This window comes from Castanea sativa, chromosome 1 (assembly GCF_040712315.1).
Source record: "Castanea sativa cultivar Marrone di Chiusa Pesio chromosome 1, ASM4071231v1".
Taxonomy (NCBI): Eukaryota; Viridiplantae; Streptophyta; class Magnoliopsida; order Fagales; family Fagaceae; genus Castanea; species Castanea sativa.
The window spans coordinates 50741791-50766520 of record NC_134013.1 but is presented as its reverse complement, the minus strand read 5'-3'; the positions used below and the strand labels follow the sequence as shown (position 1 = coordinate 50766520).

The 24730-nt window shown below is 35.3% G+C and overlaps 1 protein-coding gene across 2 annotated transcripts; it reads right to left on the bottom strand.

Moving 5' to 3' along the window:
- Positions 1-4620: 4620 nt before the first annotated feature.
- LOC142610540 (uncharacterized) lies at positions 4621-24040 on the bottom strand. 2 transcript variants are annotated; one of them, XM_075782376.1, is made up of 10 exons: positions 23809-24040; positions 23597-23707; positions 22486-22705; positions 22160-22355; positions 13814-13984; positions 13618-13734; positions 11927-12124; positions 11780-11839; positions 11595-11693; positions 4621-5114 (listed from the first exon to the last, which is right to left on the bottom strand). In XM_075782376.1, exons 3-10 carry the CDS (start codon positions 22626-22628, stop codon positions 5016-5018), a joined length of 1083 nt encoding a protein of 360 aa, XP_075638491.1. In that variant the 5' UTR covers positions 22629-22705; positions 23597-23707; positions 23809-24040; the 3' UTR covers positions 4621-5015. The 2 variants fall into 2 exon arrangements, with proteins under 2 accessions (XP_075638491.1, XP_075638483.1); XM_075782368.1 differs by lacking the exon at positions 23809-24040 and having other exon boundaries at positions 23597-23802.
- Positions 24041-24730: the final 690 nt, after the last annotated feature.

Genomic DNA, 24730 nt, shown 5'->3' with positions numbered 1-24730 from the left:
GTAGGAATCTAACAAATTTAAGGGCAAATTATAGTAAACTACGTTGTTTGATCTGTTTGCACTTTACTTACCCGTAATTCAAAACTTAACGTTTTATCCACCTGAGATTTGCCTCTGTTAATTTCCTATTACCCATCTATGTTAAAAAAAAAGTTCTTAAAATGAATCAAAGAGTTTGGGTTTGAATTTTTTACAAAAAGTGGTGAACATTACCATTGAAATTCCAAACAATTACAAATCAAAATTTAGAAATTAGAACTGGTACAAATGGGTCAGCATGAGGGAGAGAGAGAAGGGAAAGTTACTGATGGGAATCAGGTGTTGATAGTAGAAGGTGACCTTAGAGATATGGGGGAAAAGGCTACCTAGAGTGTAAGCTCTTGCAAGCACGAAAATGGCGTCACTGCCCTCCGTGATGAGAACCTCAAGACCTATTGGTAGTAATTAATTATGAACTCTCTATAACCGAACCTCACTCTCTCTGTCTTTGAAACCCACCCTGATTAAATTTTTTTCTGTTTGGTCTCAGATCAGATGGTGCACAACCTCATTTGGTTAATATTCAATTTCAATATGCAGATTATTTTTTTAGATCTTAAATTTATTTGTTTAGTTCCTTTATTTGTGTATGTCGGCATGTGCCTCCTTAAAATTACGAAGTAGCTCCCCCACTTTGCCCTATTGAGGACACTTTTGAGCTGTGAATTTTAATATTCTCAATTGGAGCATCAAGCCTCTGTTTTTGAAGCCACGTGGTAGAAAAATTATATATAGAGGTATTTTTTTTAAAGTGATTTTTGATATTGAATTCTGGTCTTGGCGGGCTGGTGGTTTTCTTATCTTGGATTATGGCAGAAAGTTGCAACACTCGAAGATGTACTCTACCTAAGGACAGAGTCATAACTCTGAGTTAGAGGGGGCGGTTTTACTGTTGATTGTGTGAGCTTAATTTTGTTTTTAGTTTTATTGGTAATTTTTGTTGTTGTGTTTTTTTTTTTTGCTTGTATATTTTGTTTTAGATTTTAGATCTATAAATTTTTTTATGGTCACTAAAATAAGGAAAATACTGGAGCTGCAAGTTCTTTTTATAAATTACTTACATAATAAGTGATTATTGGTAAGTAAAAAAAAATGATGTAAATTGTGTGCTCATATGCGAACCAATAATAATTTACTACCAAAAATGTTTGTAAAAATGTTATAAAAAAGTTTGTGAGTATAACATTACTCTTAAAAGAATCAATAATATTGTTAAAGGAAAATAAAATGTAATTGTATAGAACAAAATTGATAAAATTAATACACATATATATAATAATATATATTTTTTTAAATTTAGGGGGGCCATTGCCCCCGGTCCAAGGGTAGTTCTGCCCTGACTCTACCAGTGTACTCTACCGTTCATGTTCTTGATCTTGGGTTTAAAATTTTTACAAATTTACTTTTAGATCTTATTTCTCTCATTTATTATTATTATTATTATTATTTTTTATTTATTTTTTGTTTAGAGAGGAGATAGACAGAAAAGCTCAAGTAAACAAAATGTTAAGTTTTGAACCACCAGTAGTCAAAATGTCAGAGCATTCACATCAGCATGTGCAAAAAATTTTCCATTTTGCAAATCTAAAACTTACTTTTTCTATTTTACACACCTATTTTTACAAAACACCCACATTAGTTTGTTTATTATACACATTTATTCAAATAAAATATTCATTTCTTTAACACCGTAAACATTAACAGTGAGACTGAGTTGAGAAAGGAAATGAGAAAAAGAGGGCAAGGAGAGAGAAATAAAAATAAAATAAAAAAATTATTTACACGGTGAACAGTAACTATGTATATATGCACGGTTATTGTTCATTTACAAGACCATTGTGTATATTTAAACATTTTTAGAAAGACTGATGTAGGAGCTTTGGGTTAAAATGTGCAAAATTGAGGACTTTTTATATTTTAGAAGAGGACTATCCATGAGCTGGTGTGGGCCTGAACTATAGATGAGTATACTGTAAAAATAGAAGGGTAGTGTAGGTGATGGTAACCAAGCTTGACGTGTTCATCGGGAAGATCCAAAAAGAATCTAAATCTGTGTGGAGGATGGGGATTGTTGTTGACGATATTAAGATGTGGTTGTGGATATGTTGTAAACATATTAAAGAGATTTGCATGCACGTATTGACAGGTGGGTGTGAGCTGGTTTTGTTTCTTTCCTTTTGTTTTTGTTTTTTTTTGTTTTTTTCTGTTCCTTTCCACGCTTTGCTTGCATGGCTGCTGCTGCCCCCACAGTATTTACTAGCCTTACTACTATATACTTTACTATACTAAACAATATTAATTATTTATTATGCTCTCCATATCCAAATCTTCCTTGTCCTCTCAACCTTTTCTATTGCCCTTCTTTTCGGTTTTTTTTTTTTTTAATTTTTTTAATTTTTTTTTGACAAATAGGTAAATATGAAATAATTATAACTTTTGAGTGTAGTTGTGGAGTGTAGTGGTGGTGTGACTTTATGTTGAAACTCTTTTCTATCTTTCTTGTGTGTGTTTGTTTCTAAAAAATTATATAAAAAAAAAAGACATGAAATATCTACCTCCTTTTATGCCACAGTTTTAATATATTAAAATTTAAGCCTATATATCTTTATGTGCTATAACTCGAACAAACAGTAGAAAAATAGTTAAATAATTTGTCATAATCTATAACGTAAGATAAAAAAGAGTGAGCTCCCCGTACCCATTTTTGGTTCATCAAAAAAAAAGAAAAAAGAGTGAGCTAAAGTATCGCTTTCAATACCCACCACACACTGATGCAACGCGAAACTATTCTACCCTTCTACTTTTTCTTATGCATTTGCTTTATTCAACAAAAAGAAAGTTGTTGTTCATCTTTTTGGTCTCTTTGGCGGGTAGGAACATAATGGATGCTTTATGCAAATTGACCTTATTTAATTATTTTTATTGGACTGATTATAAAAATTTATAAGAATCACTTTACCTAGTGCATGTTGGGATATATATATATATATATATATATATATATATATATATATATATATATATATATATATATATATAAAACATAAATTAGGAAGGATAGTAGTAGATTTGTATAATGTTCGGTTCGGTTGTGTTAGATTCAGATTGGCTAAATGTTTGGACTGTGGATTCGATTCTTGAAATCCATCTACTTTGAATACTCCAAAAAGTTAATAATATTATTAATAACCCCATCCCAAAAAAAAAAAAAGGTGCAAGTTCAGCCTTGAGCATGTATCTCTAAGAGTCAGATGTACACATTTATCATGTGTGAGAAGCAAAAATGAATCTGAATGCATCGATTTTCAATGCCAGAATTTCAAAGCATTTGTAGCACTTAAATCTGTCTCTAGAATTGTGATTGCAAAAAGACACGCACCCCTGACAGAACATGGTGGGAACGTGATAGAGTTGAGTAATAGTAAGATTACAACCAATTTTACACTTATTTTCACAACTGTCTTACATGACAGATTATGATTGATTTTCTGTCACTTTCACTTAGAAGGACAACTTTTTTTTTTCTTTTACTAATCACAGTCAACTACATCAGATAGTTGTAGAATTGGTGGTAAAAATACATTGTGGTCCTAGCATTTTTCGGTAGAATCACATGAAAGAACTCATATAGGGAGAATCCAAGCAGCAACGCGTTAAACATCCAGCTCAATCCTTCAAAATAATGATAAGGGAAAAGTATTTGTATTGGTTTGATTTAGGATCATATCTTTTGCACCTTTGGTCTTATTCTGTTTTATAACGTATTTAAGAAGGCTAAGAAAGCCGTAGAATAATGAAATGGTGTTATAAGCATGAGGCGTGCCTTTCTTGGATGCATCAACAACAACAATGTGAAAAAGAAGAATAATCCTCCATATTAAGAAAGCCATCCATATTCCAAATTGATGGTTAATTCTATTTTCTTCTAGGTATTCTTTGCCCCTAAAAAGAGTTTCAAGTAGTGGACCCAAAAAAGAGAAATACCAAGTAGAGCAGCTTTTTTAAGCTCTCAGTCACTACACGGAACATACTTCAGATAATGCATGAACAACAATTTTGAACTTGTTTACTTGTAACTAACAAGCATTGTTAAGAGCCTAGAGCTGCTTGTAGCTCAACTGGCACCTCCTAGTATTTATAATTAAAAAAAAAAAAAACAGTTTTTGATATATGTCAAAGCAAAGAATACACACTAATAGCCTTGAAAATTGTGATGTTGACCATATCAATATATTATTTCTTATGAAAGTCGAAGGGGATAAGGATGCCATTTCGTTTGAAATGATTTTATGAGCTGGTTAGCATAATCAAAGTTGACTTAGTTGGCCTACCATCTGCTAAACCAGAAAGAAACATATCAATTAAACAAAGCAAATTATGTAATCAACTTAATCATACAGACGGGAAAGTGATGAGCAAGTGGCCACATAAATATATATTGAACAAGGAGGAGTGGTGGAATGGGATAACTTTCATCCTAGAAGATTAAGGAATGGCCAATTACAAAAAAGGCCTCCAATAATATATACAAGCCTTAAAAAAGGCACAAAATGTTAAACAATAAACCATAAAATATTTGCAGAAAGAACAATGATCTAGACATTCACTCTCTTTTTCTATTTAATCCGTAAAATAATCTCTAAGATTTCAATTTTATCACAACATTGTAGATATCACTAGGTCCACTAAATCAAATGAAATTTTTTGAACATACAGATAGGATCCCATCTACATCAGAGATTCAGAATATGAAATATTCATTTGTGCTGGAAAATTATTTCACATGTAAGCTGTGATTACTTAAAAGTTTTATGGAGCATGCGGCTATGAACAATCAGATGATAACAGAGTCAATGTCTGCTACACATTTCTTCATACTTTACATCACCAGGAAAACGAAAAAAAGAAAAAGAAAAAGGAGAGTTATAGATTGAGAAGTATTTCTTAGCTCCTCTTTAGATGAGAAGAACCTTTCATTATGACTGTTTCTTCTTTTCATGAAAATCTGCCAATTGAACTTGCGTTCCATTCTTCTTCTCATATTCCTGGTTGAGTCCCTCCAAACGCTTAGATACCTAAATAATTTAATAAAGCATATGTACATGAATATCTGGAAAAACAAAAGAACAATAAAAGAAAATCCAACAGAATACTACTAAGCATTTTAAGAACTTCTAAGCCTGCATGGCAAATTGTAGGATGGAAATACATATCAAGGTGTCTGAGTAACCTAGTCCTCAAATCTTAGGAAGCTGGAATACAGATGAAACTTCATTGATCCTAAGAGTCTTATTATATGAATATGGTGTAAATAAAGTATCTACATAACTTAAGAGCGTATAAAAGTGGTACTTCAGTCATTGTATCCTGTAATAGTGTGTAACATATCATGAAAGGTACTTCAGGAACTTCCAGAGTAATAGGAACAATTATTTCCTTCCTCAGCTTACATTAATTAAAATAAAAATTACTAATAGTGGCTGCATGACAATTTTATAATCCTACTCATCTTGTCCATCAAATTACTTCACAAGTTCTGGTGTTTCCATATGAGACTAGAGGTAGGCTTTTCAGAGAGGCTAGTGCCACTATTTTAAACTTGATTCCCAGGGTGCAAAATCCTTTCGATTGTTAGAATTCCATCCTGTTTCTTGTTGTAACACTTTGTACAAATGTACATCAAAGATTCTAGCAAATGGGTTAAAGGTGTGCCTCAATGGTTTCATTAGCCCCTGCCAAACACCTTTTATATCCACGTGGAAAGAATTCAGATAATGTCCAACTTGGTGTGGTTGGCATGTGGGCAGGGAAAAAATTGCTTCGATTTCTTACTTGCTCAAGAACTGATTAGCAATTATTATAGGGATTATCAGCCACCTTGTTGCACTGTTAAAGTTGATATTTTGAAGGCTTACAATTCAGTGTAATGGAGTTCCTTTAGGTATGTGAAGGCTATTGGGTGTCCTGAAAAGTTTGTTAAATGGGTCAAGACTTGTATTTCTACTCCCAAGAACACTGTAGCATTGAATAGAGGCTTGGTTGGGTACTTTGAACGTAAAAAGGGGTTAGATAGTGTTAAATTACCAATATTTTCAAAGCTTAAGCTATTAGGAAATTGTGAATTTAATCATTTAACCATAATTCTAACTCTTCCTCTCATGTGTGGGTCCAAACCTCCTTAATAATTGGGGCCCCACATGTGGGATTTTAATGTTTTATATGGGAGGTAGAATGGAGACACGAATCGAACTTAGGACCTCCTACTCAGATACCATGATAAATTATCGATTCCTTAAGAAATGTTGAATTTAATTATTTAACCATAATTTCAACAGACAAGAAAACCAATTTCTCCCTATCCTTTTGTTATGGCCATGGTTTTTTTTTTTTTTTTTGCAATGGGTAAATAATGCAATTTATTATTAGAGACAGACCTTTATGTTAACAATGAAGAGAACAAAGGATCAAAAACATAAAAATTACAAAAATATCAAGTGGAAGTTCTAAGAGAAGCTAAGAACTCAAAAATTGATGAACATTGTGTAGAACCCCAAACATGGCAATCAAAAAGAGTGAGTTGCGTTAGAATTATGGTTAAGTGATTAAATTCACAATTTTCTAATAGCTTAAGCTCTTGGGACAATCAGTAATTTAACATGGTATCAAAGCAAGAGGTCCTGAGTTCAATCCTTATCTCTTCCACTCTACCTATGTGGTTAAATGATTAAATTTACCATATCCTAATAGGCTAATAGCTTAAGCTTTTGGGACAATTGGTAATTAATATAATATCAGAGCAGAAGATCCTAAGTTTGATTTATGTTTTCACTCTACACTTATTAAGGGAAAGTTTGAGCCCATAAGTGAGAGGGAGTGTTAGAATTATGGTAAAGTGATTAAATTCACCATTTGTTAGTAGCTTAAGTTTTTGAGACAATTTTTTAATTTAACACGTTGAAGCAAAGATTTTAATTGATCCAAAGAGCTTTTGGTATCCTCAAACGAACGACAATTCTGCTCCCTCCAAACAATCGACATCAAACAGCCCGACACCAAATTGCAAACATTCAAGCGATATTTCCCGAACAAGTTTCTTCAATAGATCAATAGGTTTGCGATAGACCCTATCATGACCCTATGAATGCCAAAGGACCCAAACATATTAAACTCATCTTCCCAGAGAGAATAAGCAACATCACGGTGAAGTAAGAGGTGGTCCACTGTTTCCCCCATTCCTTTGACACATACAACACCAATTCACTAATGGTAGCCCCTCTCCTCATAAGATTATCTAATGTAAGAATCCTACCCAAAGCTGTTTTCCACACAAAGAAGGCCACCCTGTTAGGAATCTTAATGGTCCAAATACACAAGCAAGGAAACGGGAAAATATTAGCACCCCAAATCTCCTTATAAAAAGACCAGGTATCAAACTTACCACTTCCTTTAAGACACTAACACAACTTGTCTGTTGTCACCCCCCTCACCTCTTGGTTATGGCCATGGAGGTTTTTAGCAAGCTGATTCAGAGGGCCGTTCAGAAGAGGCGTTTTGTGCTTGACGAGCTTATGTGATTTCACGGCAGCCAATAAGAGCAAAGTGGAGATCGCTAAATGATAGTAAAAGTGCAGTTTATTTTGGTGTGACAGAGTAAGGAAAGCAGAAAAATTAGATTTAGTGCATCTTAAAGAGGGAAAGCTTCTGATAAAGTATTTGAAAGTTCCTCTTATTTCAGGTAGGCTTTCTTGGAAGGATTGGAAAACTCTGGTTGCTAAGATCACAAGTAGAATTCACTCTTGGTGTCCCACATATTTGTCCTTTTCTGGTACATTCCAACTAATTTAATTGGTGTTATAAAGTGTGCAGTTCTATCAAGCACATTTATTCATTCTCCCTAAGAAGGTGGTGAGGCAGGATGAGCAGATTTTGAATGGATATTTGTGGAATGGCTAGACTAAAGAGAGCGCAAGAGCTTAGGTCGCTTGGGAGGATGTAACTTTCCTAAAAAGGAAGGGTGCTTGGGCTTGTTCAAAATTTCAGAGTGGAATAAAGCTGATATTTTTAAGATTTATTTGGTATTTGGTATTTGTTTGAATGTTCTGGTTCAATTTGGGTAGTGTGGACAGAAGCTTATTAGGAAAATCTCTGTTGGGAAGACTTATTCCAGCTGCTTGTTCACTGGGATGGCAGAAAATTCTTCAAGAAAGCATTTTCTGAAGCATAAGGTTGGAAATGGTGAGAGGATCTTTGTGTAGCATAATAATTGGCATGAGGATAGGCCTTTGTAGCTGAAGTATGGAAGCAGAATCATCCATGACTTGGCTAGCCACTCTTCAGAAAATCTCTCTAAATTCACACTGAATAATTTTTGGTGTTGGCCTCCTGACAAAGCAAAGTTTGTGACAATGAATTTGACACTCAGTTGGATGGCGGCCAGCTGCCAACAAGAAAAAGAAATATAGTTGCAAAGACACAGGGTGAGCTATTTGTCAAGTGAAGTATTCTGTTAACTGGTTGAGGTTAGATTGATTTCATCAGAATTTTTCCAAAACAAGCTTTTGTGACCTGGTTGGTTATTCAGAACAAACTCACAACTAGAGACATGCTTGCTCAGTGGGGATTGTTGAAGATTTCAGGTTTGAGCAATTATATATTAAATATAGAGAGAAAAGAGAGACAAAATCAACACATAAATTTACATGGTTCAACAATGTGCCTACACCCATGGGAGTGAGCAGTTGAGAATTCTACTATGTGAAAAATAAGGGTTTACAATGAATTTGTACTGCCCCAAGAAACCTTAACCTGGTACATTGAATTTCCCAATAAACCTTACCATTTCACAGGAGGCTTCACCATCCGCACCCCCCCAACCTATTATTTGGCCAAGGCATAACAAACTTAAATAAAGCTACATTGGGTCTCATGGACTCTGTTCTGCTTTGCTGTCCTCTGCCCATGAGGCCTCTAAACAAGAGAGCGGTGTTAATTTCTCATTCAAAATATGAGCCACTACCTATAACTGGGATATATAGGGAACTTTCTTTGTCTATTTTTAAGAGGAAGAATTGAGTCCAGAAGTCATCTTTTCGTAGAATGTTCCTTTTCAAAGAGAATCTGGGAGTCTGTCCTTAGGAAGTGTTTCCATAGAAGGAAGATTAGGGGAGGAGTGTGGAAGTTGATTGGGCTGTGAGGAAGCTGAAAGTAAGGAGCCTTCAACACCTTATAACTTGGCCTGGGCCATCACAATTTATCACCTTTGGAATGACTGAAGTGCTTGTATCTGTAATAGTGGGATAAGATCCAACGATGAGCTGATACATGCCATTGTTGCTGATGTTTGGTTTTGGGTTGTTCAGGTTGAAAGGAGTTGAGAACTCCATAATGGATAGAGCCATTATTGTCTATGTAAGCTTCCAACCTCTGTTTTTAATGCATGATGTTGTTTCGAGCTGTTTTTGTTTGATTAGCTTTAGTTTTTGGCTGCTCTTTCTTGTGTTTTTGGTTGTTTGTTTTTGTTGAAGTTTCAATTGGCCTGCTGTGTCTTTCTGATGCTCTGTTCTATGTTCTGTGCGATGTTCTAATCTTTTACTTTGTTTCTGTTTGTTTGCAGCTCAAGCTACACATTATATTTCTGGTGCTTGGTTCTTAATGAAATCTCATTCATAAAAAAATAGTTAAAAAAAAAAATGAAGAAGTATCAAGATATCTAAAATGTAAATCAGCACTGGTATGTAGATGGTGCAATAATCATGTATGAAACTTATTAGTAGCAGCACAAGGCAAGATTTCCCATTGACACAAGAAATATCTTTTAAGTGCACTTCAGAAATTTTTTTGATAAGTGCACTTCAGAAATGCAAAATACATTTTCTTAATCCTTTGGAAAATTAAAATAAAAGCTATGTTGATGAGTAGCTTAGTTTTTGATGATAGAGTTGGAGAGAACTTGTACAGAAACTTAAATAAACAGCATTCTATACACAAAAATCAGCGTTCAAAATCCATGAAAAGGTCCGGTTCTTTTTCTTTTCTCAGATCACTAAAGGGACTTCAATTACTTGCAAAAGAAGGACAGAGTATCTCACCATTGCCAATGCAGGCCCAATAAAATGACCAAAGTACACAATAACAAGTTCAGATTAAAAAATTCAAGAAGGAAGCCAAGGTGCCTATATGCATATATTAGAAACAAAATGATGTCAAATATGCATAAAATCATATTGGAGCATTTCTGCAGTCAAACCATTTTGAATGAGCTAAACTTTGATGATATTGATTTTTTATTTGTATTTGCCAACAAATCTTGAGCTAGAAGCATTCCTTTCTTGAGACATTTCCCTTGTATCATTTCCAAAAAAAGGTTAATGTAGAATCAATTTCAGCTGAAGAGCATTTATGGTCACCAAAGAATTCAAGCTCAAATGGAACCTCGTCCCCTTGTAATAGCAAGATGGAGGATGGGGTCATGTATTCATAACACACCAAGTGCATGTGAAGCTTACCAATATAAAAAAAAGCAATTGAGATTGGATCCCAAGTCAATGTGGCACCAAAATTGTTGTAAAACTGAGACTATTTTAGTTTCTGGGGTTCCTACACTAGATATGACCAACTGAACTAGCTGAGTAGCTATGGCTTCATATCTATAAACTTTATACATATTCTATGAAATGAAGCTAAGGATAGCCAAAGTGACTGCATGGGTAGAATTAGGTAAATGAGTCAATGACTAGTCAGAGAACTCAAAGCAATGATTAAGATAACCCCCACTATGAGATAAGCTCGAAAGAGTGCAAGTTACAGCAAATATCCATGATCATTTAGAAAACTCTCAAAAATACCAAATGCAATTCCTCCCCCAACCCTCTTCTCTCTCTGAAAAATTCCTAATTTTGGAAATGCAGGAGCAACCACTTCCTTTGGGATATTTGTAAATGAATTCTTTGATTTGTAAATTGAAATTCAGAAAAAGAAAGTTGGCAAATATTCCTTTTAGTCACTTCTTCACATCAATCTGCAGTAACATATAAGTAATGCCCTTGGATGTCATATGTTTCTTTTTATGCTTGCTTCAAATTTCTATAATTTACTACATTTTTGTTTTGTTTGTTAATATATTTGATAAAGTTTGAACTTATGGCATTAGCTCCATTATGGTTTCTCTTTATTATCAAGCCAAGACACTAAAGGATTTCTTTTTAGTGTAGACGGGATTCGATCCAAGGTCAATTGTTCAACGACAAGAGACTTTACCAATTGAGAACCCACTAGAATTTACTGCATTACATGAGGTCACGTGTATGTTTTGAACATTTCATGCGTTTTAACCTAAAATTGAAAATTTCCACTTTGGCAGAGATGGATTAACCTCAATTATGACTTATTAATGTGCAAGTTTCCTGAACTTGTGACCTTATGCAAGAGGTTCCGAAAAATTGTTTAGGCATTAAGGTTATAGTGCATATGTGAAGAAAAAATGATTATGGCTTAAAGCAACTGGAAATATCAGATCCAAGCATTACAACACCATTTAAAGGAGGGATAGAGAGAACCTTAATTGAGTACGCCATAGGTAATAATGTATTTGGATCCATTGCATCCTCCGGGAAGTTACGCAAAGCATGTATGAGTTTCTCAAAAGGTAAGTTTATCTGACAAACAAAACAAGAAAATTACATGAAAGAAATTATACTATTAATTTTAATTTTAAGCATACAAAAGATTCTGTGAAACTTACCATGTCATCATGGCAATACTTTAGTAGGGCCAAACCAACCTTAAAAACAATTTTGACACCCTGGCAAATGAAAATGGCAGATATATATCATGTTTTACACCAAATCACAATGCTTCTAAGGCAAAACACATGTTACCAATCACTAACCTCATAAAGAAAGACATCCCAAATTCGAAGAGCCAAATGGAAAGGAAAAGAGTATGAGAAAACAGTTATGAACCACTGACTTGCATACATGCTAGGATTTATCATTTCTTGGGTAAAATGCTCCCCCAGCTTGGGCAAATGCTCTCTCACCAACTGATCAAACTGAAAAAGATACTGTTGTACCAGAGGCAGTCCTACCTATCAATAGATTCAATACGCAAATAATAGATTCAGAGCACTAAATATATATTTCACTGTAGTCAAACAGTTGATGACCTTTGGCATAATAATGAACATAAGAACATTCAACAGCCATTAAGGCTATTAATTTTTCCTTTTTTGATAAATAATGGAATTTTATTAAAAGAATAGATTACTTCATGCTCACAATGATGAGCACAATGCAAGAAAAACTAATTACAAAAAAAAAAAAAAAAAAATTATGCACAAAGTGATTATGTGAAATTTAGAAGGGAGTCGCAATTTGTAAGGCCCAACGCCACATAGTTTGACTCAGCAGTAACTCAATCTGGGCCCTTGAGCTATCTAAGTCTTTTAAAATTCAACTATTTCGCTCCATCCACAATAGCCACATCATAACAGGACAAAGTTCAAAATATCCGGTGAGTGTTGCCCAAACCACTTGCTCCACACAAACAAGAGGTCAGCTATCCTTGGTAACACCCATTGAATCCCAAATGTTCTAAATACAAAACTCCATAAAAGATACGCAACATCACAATGGAAAAACAAATGATCTACCATCTCCCCACTACACCGGCACATGCAGCACCAATCAACTAAAGAGAAACCCTGCTTGTTGAGATTATCACAAGAAAGACTTCCCCTAGGCTGATTTCCACACAAAGGATGAGACCCTCTAATGTGCCTTAACACACCAAATACTCTTCTAAGGGAAAGAATTAATTGGATTACCTTGGATAGCCTCATTATAGGACTGAACAGTAAAGCCTCCATTCCCTCGGATAGCCATTTAGGCTATCAATATTTTATACGGAAGTGATAGCCTCCTCACCTTTAAGAGATTAGCACTTCCCCATAATTTTCTTGAACCAAAAAAACCCTTGAATCTTGCTTCAAATTACGAAAAAATAATAATACTTTCATAAGACTAAAAAGTGAGCACCTTTTCCCCCTCTCCTATTTTATATACTTCTCTCTAACAACTTCTGCCATCTCCGCCTAAAATTCAGCATCTACTAATACTTCTCTAACAATTTTGGGTCCTCTTTTTTCCTATTCCTGTTGATGTGGCTAATCAGATTGAACAGCTTCAGCATAGTTTCTTATGGGGTGAGCCCAAATTTCATTTGGTGAATAGGGCTAAACTTTGTGCTCCTCTTCCCTCTGGTAGTTTAGCTATTAGGAGTTTGAGACACTCTAATGAAGCTTTATTAGGGAAGTGGCTATGGAGGTTTGGGTTTGAGAGGGATGCGTTATGGAGGAGACTGATAGAAGTGAAGAATGGTTGTGAAATTTGGGGGGAGGGGGGGGGGGGGGTGGGGGTGCTGGTTTTCCAACTCAGTGTCTGGTTCTTTAAGGGTGAATTTCTTGAAGTATATCAGACAGGGTTTCTTGAAGTTTCTTGAATTATACTCTGTGTACTTGGGTGTCTCTTTTTTCATATCATAAATCTTTATTACTTTAAAATAAATAAATAAAAACCTTACCTGATATAATCCTTCCATTGGTGCATGTACAGCTCCCTTCAGTAATGCGACCAATAACCAGAAGGCATCCTCTTCACTCATATAAAGAAGCAACAGGGCAGCTAAAAAGCCCATTCCCTGCATTTCAGTCCAGCAGCATTCAGTTTCATATACACAAGGTAGATAGGATAGTAATGAAAAACTTAGAGAGTCAAACCTGGACATATCCAACATCTCTGTCAAAGACAGAGTATGCTTTCAAAACATTGTAAAGGGACCTCTGACCAGGCCCATGTCTCTGCTGGAAGAAAACATGTGAGGGAAATGTACGAGAAATGTCTCGTATTATATCAAGTTCTGAAGCCGATGTCTCGTATATTACTAGTTGCTGCATGAACACAAAGTCCTGTCAGCATAATAATAAGGAAGAACAGCATTTTATAAATAAATTAAGTACAAAAAGAAAAGAAAAGAAGAAGAGCGTTTAAGGAATCATCAAAAGCCAAGAAAATTGATTTTCTTCTCTCTTTTCTTTTTCCTATAGCATATAACTTAGCTAGTTGCCCGATCCACCTATCATTATCTAGTCCGCATATTAATCTGCCCTATCTACTCAATAATTAGATAAGTTTCTAGTAAAATTGTAAACAAACCAAACTGCTAGAAAAGTGCACCAGATAGTTTCTTGTACAACTCAGATGCTCAACTCAAGACATTTGATTGCATAATAGACCAAGAATCACATAAGTTGAACTGTTAACTATCAAATCCAAACCAGAATTCTCAGATTTAACAGGTAAGTTTTCTATATTTGCCAACAAAAGTTTCAGGTCAGCAATATACTTTTTTTTTAATAAGTAGGTCAGCAATATACTAAATCCAAACCAAACTAAATGTGCGTTTGGCTCCAATTTAAAAAGCCAACTTATTTTACTATTCAACTTATTTTTGCTATTATTCATGAGTCACACTGCACTATTCAAACCAAACTAAGTTTTGATACTATTCATGGGCCCCACTGCACTTTTTGGTACTATTCATGGGTCCCACTGTACTATTTTAATTAACTTTTACCTTTATTTACAGTACTTTCAGCAAAAAGTTTTCAGTTTCAGCAAAATAAGCGGATTCCCAACAGACCCTAAATGTTTCTAAGATTATTAAGGGGTAAAAAAAGTCAAAGGTTTGACATTACAAAGAAATTATTTTTTTCTAGATGAAAAAAAAGGGCAACATTCAAATGTATCTAGCTGGAAGACGAAAACAAGTGATACGATATATGAATGGAGAGAGAGAGAGAGAGAGAGGACCTTCTTAGGAACACTGAACAGGATAAGAGCAATGCTAGTCCTTTGAAATTATAATAGGAAGAATGAATTAATTGGGACCATATGTTACACAACATTCAAATGTATCAGATATGCTGCACAACATTCAAATGTATTAGCTAGGATGTTCCCTGAACGTGATGCACTACATCAGCGCTTGGCTATAATGAAAAATGGATAAGAGTTCGGCACTTTGATGGATGGGTGGGTAAAGGAGTTAGCCAGGAGAATAGGATTCGTATAAGCACTTGGAATATAGGGCCATTAACAGGAAACTAATAAAAATAGAAGATGATGACTGTGAGGAGAGTAAACATAGTGCGCATTCAGGAGAATAAATGGGTTGGTGAAAAATCTAGTGAAATTGAACATATAAGGTATAAATTATGGAGGGCTGTACCACATTGTGTCCTATGGTGTATTTGGCGAGAACAGAACTCAAGATGTTTTGAAGGGAAGGAACAGTCTATTTCGGAGCTTAAATCTCTCTTTTTTCATATCTTGCTGAAGTGGAGTTCGTCCTTTAATCTTTTTCCTTGTTCTAATATTTTTAGAAATGCTTGATCATTGTAATATAAGTGTTTGATGTTCTGTTTTCATGTACACCCTCGGTGTACCGGGATTTTTTGTTTTAATACAATTCCATTATTTATCAAATTAAAAAAAAATGGTATAAAAGTTGTTCAGATTAGGAGAATAGGGGATGGACTATGTTAACAAAATTGTTTAATGAGGAGACAATTAACATAGTTAGCACGTACCTAAGAAGCAAGTACACTTCAAACAGCCAGTGTGTCTTTGTCCGACACGTGTCTGTGTCAAACATGCTGAGAACACTCCTACATGCATGTCCTCATTGTGTTGAGAGGAAAAAATAATTTAATTTAAAATTTTTCTTCTTTTTTTTATGATAAGTAATTTTTTTAAAATTCTTTGATTTTATATATGTTTTTAAAGATTTTGATAGTTGTTATTTATTTTTAAAACTTCCAATAAATATATAGCATGCCTATAAATAAATAAAAGGGTTTTCGAAAAGATGGATGTTATTGTTGGACAGTTTTCTGTTAGTGTCTTATTGAGAGGGGTGGTGGATGACTTTGTTTGGGTCTGTACAGGGGTTTATGGCCCTAATGATGACGGACAGCGGTCACTATTGTGGGAGGAATTATTACAGGTGCACGCCAGGTGGCCCATGGCATGGTGTTTAGTAGGGGATTTTAATATTATCAGGTACCCAAGTGAAAGACTTGGCTGTGAGTCGTTCAACCCTGCTATGTTTGCCTTTTCAGACTTTATAGAGAGTAATTCTTTAGTTGATCTACCGTTAGAGAGGGCTTCCTTTACATGGTTTAGAGATTCTGGTATCCCCTCTATGTCAAGAATTGACAGGGCTTTGGTTTCTCTAGAATGGGAGGAACACTTTGGGAATATATCCCAATGGGTGCTTCCTCGTGTTATTTCTGATCATTGTCCACTTTTGTTGGAAGCCGGTGTTGTTCGACAAGGCCGAAGTGCCTTTAAATTTGAAAACATGTGGTTGCAAGCTGAGGGTTTCGTTGATGGAGTTCAGCAATGGTGGATTGGTTACAGTTTTACGGGCTCTCCAAGTTTTATTTTGGCACAAAAGTTGAAGGCTTTGAAAGCAGATTTAGAAAAGTGGAACAAGGAGGTGTTTGGTGATTTGGCTTTTAGAAAGAAGCTTTTGCTGACTAAACTCATGGGTTTAGATGCTAGAGAGGAGTCAATGGGCCTATCGAATGAGGATCAGATTCGCCGCATTCAGCTTAAAGGGGACATAGAGCATTTGGCTTCTCTTGAGGAAATTTCCTGGAGACAAAAGTCTCGTGCTTTGTTTGTGAAGGAGGGAGATAATAATACTCGTTTCTTTCATAGATTAGCAAATTCCCATAGAAATGCTAATCTGATTAAGAGGATAGAGGTGGAGGGTGTTCTTTATGAGGATGAGGATGATGTACGCTCTCAGTTAGTTCTCTTTTACCAAGGGTTGTATGAGGAAAATGAGGTGAGGCGTCCTACTATGGATGGATTAGATTTTGCTTGCATTGAAGAGGAAGAAAGGTTGTCTTTAGAGAAGGAATTCTCGAAGGAGGAAGTCTTCCAGGTTTTAAGGGAGATGGAGGGTGATAAAGCCCCTGGTCCTGATGGTTTCACCATGGCATTTTCCACAGATGTTGGAGTGTTGTGGAAAAGGATGTCATGGATTTCTTTGATTACTTTCATTAGCACTCTGTGTTTGAACGGTCTGTGAATGCTTCGTTTTTCACTTTAATTCCCAAGAAGTGTAATGCTGTTAACATTAAGGATTTTCGCCCCATTAGTTTGGTGGGTAGTGTGTACAAGCTGCTATCCAAGGTGTTGGCTAATAGGTTGAGGGCGGTTTTGGATAATCTTATCTCTAAGTCTCAAAATTCGTTTATTAGGGGTAGGCAGATTCTGGATTCAGTGCTTATTGCAAATGAATGTCTGGATAGCAGGTTGAAGAGCAAATTACCGGGTGTGGTTTGCAAGCTTGATATTGAAAAAGCATATGACCATGTGAACTGGGAGGCCTTGTTTTATTTGCTGTACCGGATGGGCTTCGGGTTGAAATGGAGGGAGTGGATTAAGGCTTGTGTTACTTTTGTCCGCTTTTTAGTCCTGGTAAATGGTTCCACTGAAGGTTTTTTGGTAGTTCTCGTGGATTGAGACAAGGGGATCCATTATCCCTGCTTTTGTTTTTTCTGATAATGGAGGTTTTGAGTAGACTATTGAAGAAGACAGAGGAGTGTAATCTTATTCGGGGGTTCCATGTGGGCTCTGTGAATTCTGTTGGTGTGCGTATCTCCCATTTGTTATTTGCTGATGACACTATCTTATTTTGTGATGCCTCTAGGGAACAACTACTGTCCATAAGGTTGGTGTTGTCTTGTTTTCAGGCCTTTACGGGTTTGAAGGTCAATGTTGGGAAAAGTGAGATTGTCCCTGTTGGGGAGGTGAATAATCTAGATACATTGGCTAATATTCTCCAATGTAGAGTGGGCAGTTTGCCTATGAAATATGTGGGGATGCTGTTGGGGACTTCTTTTAAGATAGCTTCGATTTGGAATCCTATTTTGGAGAAGATGGAGAAGAAGCTATCTAGTTGGAAGCGTCTCTATTTATCTAAGGATGGTAGGCTCATGTTATTAAAGAGTACTCTTTCAAGCCTCCCAACGTACTTTTTATCTCTTTTTACTATTCCTAAATCCGTGACTACTAGATTGGAAAGTATTCAGAGGAACTTTCTTTGGGGATCTTTTGAGGGGAGTTTCAAATATCCTTTGGTGGCTTGGGAAAATGTGTGTCTACCCGTCAAGATGGGTGGTTTGGGGATAAGAAGTTTGGTGTCTCTTAACCAAGCTTTATTAGGGAAATGGTTGTGGAGATATGGTCATGAAGTTTCCCATCTTTGGTGGCGAGTTATCTCCACAAAATACGGTGAGGGTCAAGGGGGGTGGTGTACTAAAGTGTGTAGGAGGACTCATGGGTGTGGACTTTGGAGAAGCATTAATGGAGGGTGGGAGAGCTTCTCTAAGCATCTGTCTTTTGTAGTGAGTGAAGGCACTCATATCCGCTTTTGGCATGATAGGTGGATTGGGGATCATACTCTAAAAGATCTCTATCCTGAGCTCTATGTGTGTTCAGCAGTCAAGGATGCTTGTATCTCTGAGGTTTTGTGGATTCCAGAAGGGGGTATTGTTAGAGTATGGGATTTAAGATTTTATAGACCTTTTGAAGATTGGGAACTAGCTGCATCCTATTCTCTACTCCGGCTTATCCAAACTCGTATTCCTCAGGGGGATAGGAGTGATACTCTTGGCTGGCGGCTAAAAGGGGATGGTAAGTTTGACATCCGGTCATATTACCATGCGATTCGGGGTGATTCGAATTTTTTGTTTCCTTGGAAAGGCGTTTGGAAACCAAAGATTCCTAGGCGAGTGGTGTTCTTTTTGTGGACAGCTGCACATAGTCGGATCCTCACTTTGGATAATCTTATGCTTAGGGGTTGCCCGTTGGCTTCTTGGTGTTGTATGTGTTGTTGTGATGGGGAGTCGGTAGACTACCTTCTTCTTCATTGTCTTGTTACCCATTCCCTATGGACTTTTATGCTTCAGGCTTTTGGTATTCATTGGGTTATGCTAGGTTTAGTGGTGGGTTTGTTATCTTGTTGGCATGAGTGGCTTGGGAAACATAATTCGGACATTTGGAATTTGGTTCCAGGGTGCTTAATGTGGATTGTGTGGTTGGAACGAAATTGACGTTCCTTTGAGGATAATGAGAAGACGTTGGATGAGTTAAAGGTTTTATGCCAACGTAGTCTTTTGGAGTGGTCTCGTTGTTGGGGTTTTACTGATTGTTCTTCTCTTTCTGAGTTTATGTTTTCCCTTAGCTTAGTTTCCTGATTTCTGTTTTTGTTGTGCTATTTGTTTTATTTTTTCTTGTTGTTCATCATCATGAACAACTTGTACTTTTCCTTTGTTTCTCTTTAATAATAGTTTTCTGATTACCTATCAAAAAAAATTGTGTCATGTCGCTCTGCCCTGTGTCATGTCATGTTTGTGTCCACATTTCTTAGGTGCATACACTCCTTATATAGGATTGAGAGAATCCATTAAGTAAAAATGTACGGAGGACATAGATGAATTGATTCAAGGGTACAATACGGGAAAATACTTTTATTAGAGGAGACCTAAATGGTCACGTTGGAAAAGTTAGTGGAGGTTTTTTAAAAGTTCATGTAGGGTAGGGATATAGAATAACTGATGATTTAGGAAATGCAACTCTAGACTTTGTAATAGCATATGATTGGATGTTAACAAACACTAGGATCAAGAAGAGGGACTCACATTAATTACCTCCACAAGTGGGACAAGTGGTACAAACATCAGTCAAATAGATTTCATCCCTACTTGAAAAGTTGATAGTAGGAGAGAGTGTATGCATTGGTGGTACTAGATCTTTGGATTAGAAGATGAAAAAAATAAGAAGAAGAGATATTAGAAAGAGAAACCCAAGAATTTGGTTGTGGGGTTTGAAGGGAGAGAAACAAGATGAATTTAAAGATAAACTGGTCAAAGAAAGCATGTGGGATTTCGACAAAGACAACGTTAAAATGTGGAGTGAAATGGCCAGTTGTATCAAAAGAGTGGCTAAAAAAGTAATTGGAGAATCTAAAGGATGTACCCGTCCTGACTAAGAAGACCTGTTGGTAGAATATGCAGGTTCAAGCAGCAATTAGATCAAACAAAGATAGCTATAGAAACTTACCTAGATGTAGAGACAATGTCACTTATGAAAATTATAAAGTGGCAAAGAGGAAAGCAAAAAAGGCTGTCTAAGAGGTTTAATTTAAGGCTTGTGATGTAATCTATAGCAAGTTAGGAATGTAAGGATGGAGAAAATAATATTTATAAACTTGCTTAGATAAAGGAAATGAAAAAAAAAAAAAAAGAATTGAATAGTGTCAAGTGCTTTTTTTTTTTTTTATGCATAATTGAAGAATTTATAGAAGAGAGAAAAAGGCAGTGCTCCCCATGTACATAGGAAGTGTAGTAGGGAAGCTAAAACATCATCCAAAGTTTCATATATCTAGAAAATCTTCCAAATTAGAAAAAGAGAGACCACTCAAAGCAACCATCCAATCATACATAGGTTGTAAAAAAATCAGTTTTATCTCCAAAAGCGAATGTTCAATCCCTTCAAATGTATGTTGGTTGTGTTCTCTCCAAATAGTCGACATGATGTAGATTATAGAATTGCCCACCCAAAAGTTAGTATCATGATGTCTACCAAGAAACACCCTTCCCCCTTTTTGTATATATAAATAATAAGTTTTATTGAACAAAATGGAATGCACCAAGTACCCAGGTGACAAGACGTATGGTAGATTAAACTACAGCTAAGTTCTAAAATTACAATGATCAATAAAATCTAATAAATTAGATATAGAAGATATTCCTGACGTTGCCATCCATTCAAACAAGGTTCTGTAAAACTTGCAGCTTTGGGTCCAAAATAGTCTGTTCACACCCCTCAAAAGTTCTACCGTTTCTTTCTCACCAAAGACACCACATCAAGCAATGAGGGATGGCCTTCCAGATTGCACTAATCCGATGTCTTCCAAATTAAATTTGCCATCAAGCTAGTAACTCTATAACCCTTCTACCAATCACCCATTGAAACCCAAAGGGAAAAAACCGTATCCCACAGCTCTCTGGAAAAAAGACAATGAAGAAGCAAGTGATCAAGTGTCTCCTCATCTTTCTTGTACATACAACACCAACTCACCCAAAATAAAATCTTTTTCCCTTAGTTTATTTGCAGTTAAGATTTTACCCAAAGAAGCAATCCAAGAAAGAAAAAAAAAAGTAACCCTGGTTGGAACTTTAGACTTCCAAATGCTTTTCCAGATCATATTTCCAAATTCCAATAGGAGCTAAGGCTCTGTAATAAGATCTCACCTCAAATCCTCTATAACCAATGACTTACAACATAGCTTATCCTCCCATGACCACACATAGCTACTAAATAGACCAAATCCAAGATAGAAAAAATGAACTCCAACTCCTAGTCTTGTACCCTTCATAAAAAAATATTCAACACCCAATGAACTGAATCATTTTGAAGTTGCATATGGTCTGCAACTGAAGCTTCCTTATCTAATGCAATGTGAAACCACTTAGGCATAACCCCCTTTCTAACAAGCTAGCAAATCCAAAACCCTCTTAGGATTAACCCAATGGAATCCAAACAAGCAAAACATCAATGACCATAGGTTATAAGCAAAGTCACAATGAAGAAACAAGTAACCTATAAACTCCCCACTTCTCTTACACATGCAACACCACTCTAAAATATAAATATTTGGGTAGCTCCTATTGATGAAAAAATGAAAAATTCCATTGGGTACTTCCACTTAAAGATAGGGTAACTCCTATTGATTAAAAGATGAGAGAAATTAATGCACTGTTAAGGAAAGAGTGAGTTGATCCAAGTTGAGGGAATTAAAAAAGGTAGGAAGATCCAAAATAACATTAGTGGAAGTACTAAAAAAAGGACTTATCAATTAAAGAAGTAATGGAGGATATGACTCTAGATCAAATAGAATGGAGAAAAATAATACATATGGCATACCTAACAAGAACAATATTTGTAAAGGTTATTTATCAAGATGAACTAAGGAAAAGGCATACCTCATAAACCCCAGGGTTCATCAACAAAAGGTCCCGACTTCCAGAGATCAACTGCCAAACGAGACCGCGTAAACAATCAGGAATTCCTTTCCTTATACGCCTTTTAACAACATGAGGTTTTCTCTTGGCATAATGCTTCCAATCACTACCACCAACCCCAATCATTTTCCTCCATTTTCTAATCCTTCTTTCCTCCCTATAAGAAAATCAATATCCTTGTAAATGAGCAAGACCAATGTATATAAAAGTCGGACAATCTTAACTGGCTAGTCAAACTTAATCCTTCTGCATAAAAGTTTTACATGATTAATAAAAGAAAAGCATACCTCTCATATTCATTAGCTGACCTTCCTTTGGCTAAACCATCAGGAGAGTTATTAAGTTCCGGCTTTGCAAACCCAAATCTGTCCAACGGTGCTGGTGGAGGAACTGGACCAGGCTCACTGTCATCTATTCTTTTCTTTTCCATTCCCCTATCTCACAAAAGCTCTTGCACACCAAAAGGCGAACGATTGACCCATCTTGGATCAGATCCTCAAGTGAAATCTGAAAGATGAAAGAGCTAAAAGATAAAAGAAAATTAATGTGTTTAATCACAAAGGGACCGCAATTATTAAGAAACAAACCAGACCCATTTCCAAAGGAGGAGAAAAAAAAAACCCTCAATTTCTATTTTGTAGAACATCCAATCAGTGAAAACATCTTCTAATTATAAAGGTGCAAAACTTGGCCATTAAAAAAAAAAACCGAACTAGTAGGATCAATACAGGAACCTATATGATGACTGATGACTTCTACAAGTCAGTGAAAATGATGAGACACTACAGCTGTAAAAAATGATAACCACAATAACAAGATGCTAAATTACAAAACCAGTGACAGAAATCAGTATGCAGAACAGCTAATTACAACTAGAAAACTATTATTCTACTATCATCGAATTGCTATGGCCAAAAAGGGAAGTAATTTCCAAGAATCAATAGGTAGAATGAGTAAATACTAAATACTAACATCCATCAAGGAAGATGCTTAGATCATGCTACTAGAAGACAACATAATGAACATTACACACAAGAGGATCGCTATGAAACATTGTTTCTGGCTTATCCTTAACATGTACAACAAACAAAATTTAATAATATGCAAATTAACTGCAAGCATTCATCCAAAAAAGCTGAACTAAAATAAAATAAAATAAAAATTTTGCTAGAATCCCAAATACCCAAATGTTAAACTATGTAAATCCCAAATTAAGTGCAAGAGAGATGGCTCATGGGAGTGATATTTGAAAAATAAAGAAAAGAAAAGTAAAACCCACAAATCTTTTGCATCAATATCAAATGGGTCAATTCCAAAATTCCAAAATATTGATAGGGAAACCAAATAAAAAAAAATAAAAAAAAATCAAAGCCCAATATAAGAGCTGAGAAAACTAACCTGGGTTTTTGGAGATTTCTGAGTTAAGAAATGATGATGAGCTTCTTTTGCTCCCTCTGATGTGTGTTACTGATTGTTTCCTTGTACTATATATTATGTGCAAGTATTAATCTTAGGAGAAGAAAGAATGTAATGCAATGAAACCAATTAGCTAGTACTTATCAAAAAAAAAAAAAAAGAAGAAAAAAGCAAAGCTAGCAATAATCTCGTACAAGAACGGTGGGTTTTGATTTTTGTTGCATGTAATAACCAAGAGGAGTTGTACGCGTGTCTTGCTGTGACTAATGTGCTCGATGAATTGAAAATGACGGAAATGAAATTTTCTTTTTCTTTTTCTTTTTCTTTCTCCTTCTCTGTTTTGGGCTTTTGGGTGTGAAATTGCAACAAATAGTTTACGGTTTTGGCTATTGCCAGTTGCCAAAGCAAAGCAGAGAGTGGTTTGTCAGTGCAACGACCCTAGAGACTGCAGAGATAACCACCCTCGCTCCACTTTTTTTGTTTTTTAAGAAAAGTATTTAAGCGTATTGGCTTAGAAAACTTTTTTTAGAAACTAAAAAAGAAAAAAATAAAATGGCATTCTTCATTTTTCTTGAAAGTAGTATTAAGGATATGTTTTGAATTTACATATTTTTAAAAAAAATTTGCTTAAAGTATTATAGGTAAAGACTAAAATTAGTTGAAATAGTAATAGTATCGAAAAATTCAGTAAAAATTATGAATAATAACAAAAATAAGCTAAATAATAAAATAAATTGACTTTTTAATTTAGAATTAAACATACACTAAAACTTTCTTAAACTAGTTTATTGTCAAATACTGAAAAAGTAAGGTGGATTAATCAGACCCTTTTTTTTTTGTCTTGTTTGCAAAGAAAGTAACACAAGAAATTTGATATACTTATAAAAAAAAAAATTGCTATAAATGTGATAAATTATTAATGGTAAGTAAAAAAACTAATGTTAGTAACAAGTTGGGATGATAATTAGTACAAATTTGCTAACTTAACTGCCAAAAAAAATGTTGTCAATGTTTTTTTTTAATTTTTTTTTATGTATAGCATTGCTCTTGTTTGTATTGTGCACAAAAAATTAGTTTTATTGTTTTTTATTTTTTCTATTGTCATCCATATCAAAA

Bases quoted from the DNA above. Each gene is read 5' to 3' on its own strand.
- LOC142610540 (XM_075782376.1), bottom strand. From the start codon at position 22,628: ATGGAAAAGAAAAGAATAGATGACAGTGAGCCTGGTCCAGTTCCTCCA. The intron at 22,356-22,485 runs GTATGCTTTTCT...ATTTTCTTATAG, and splicing joins TCAGCTAATGAATATGAGAG to GGAGGAAAGAAGGATTAGAA. The intron at 12,125-13,617 runs GTAAGGTTTTTA...ATCTATTGATAG, and splicing joins CAATGGAAGGATTATATCAG to GTAGGACTGCCTCTGGTACA.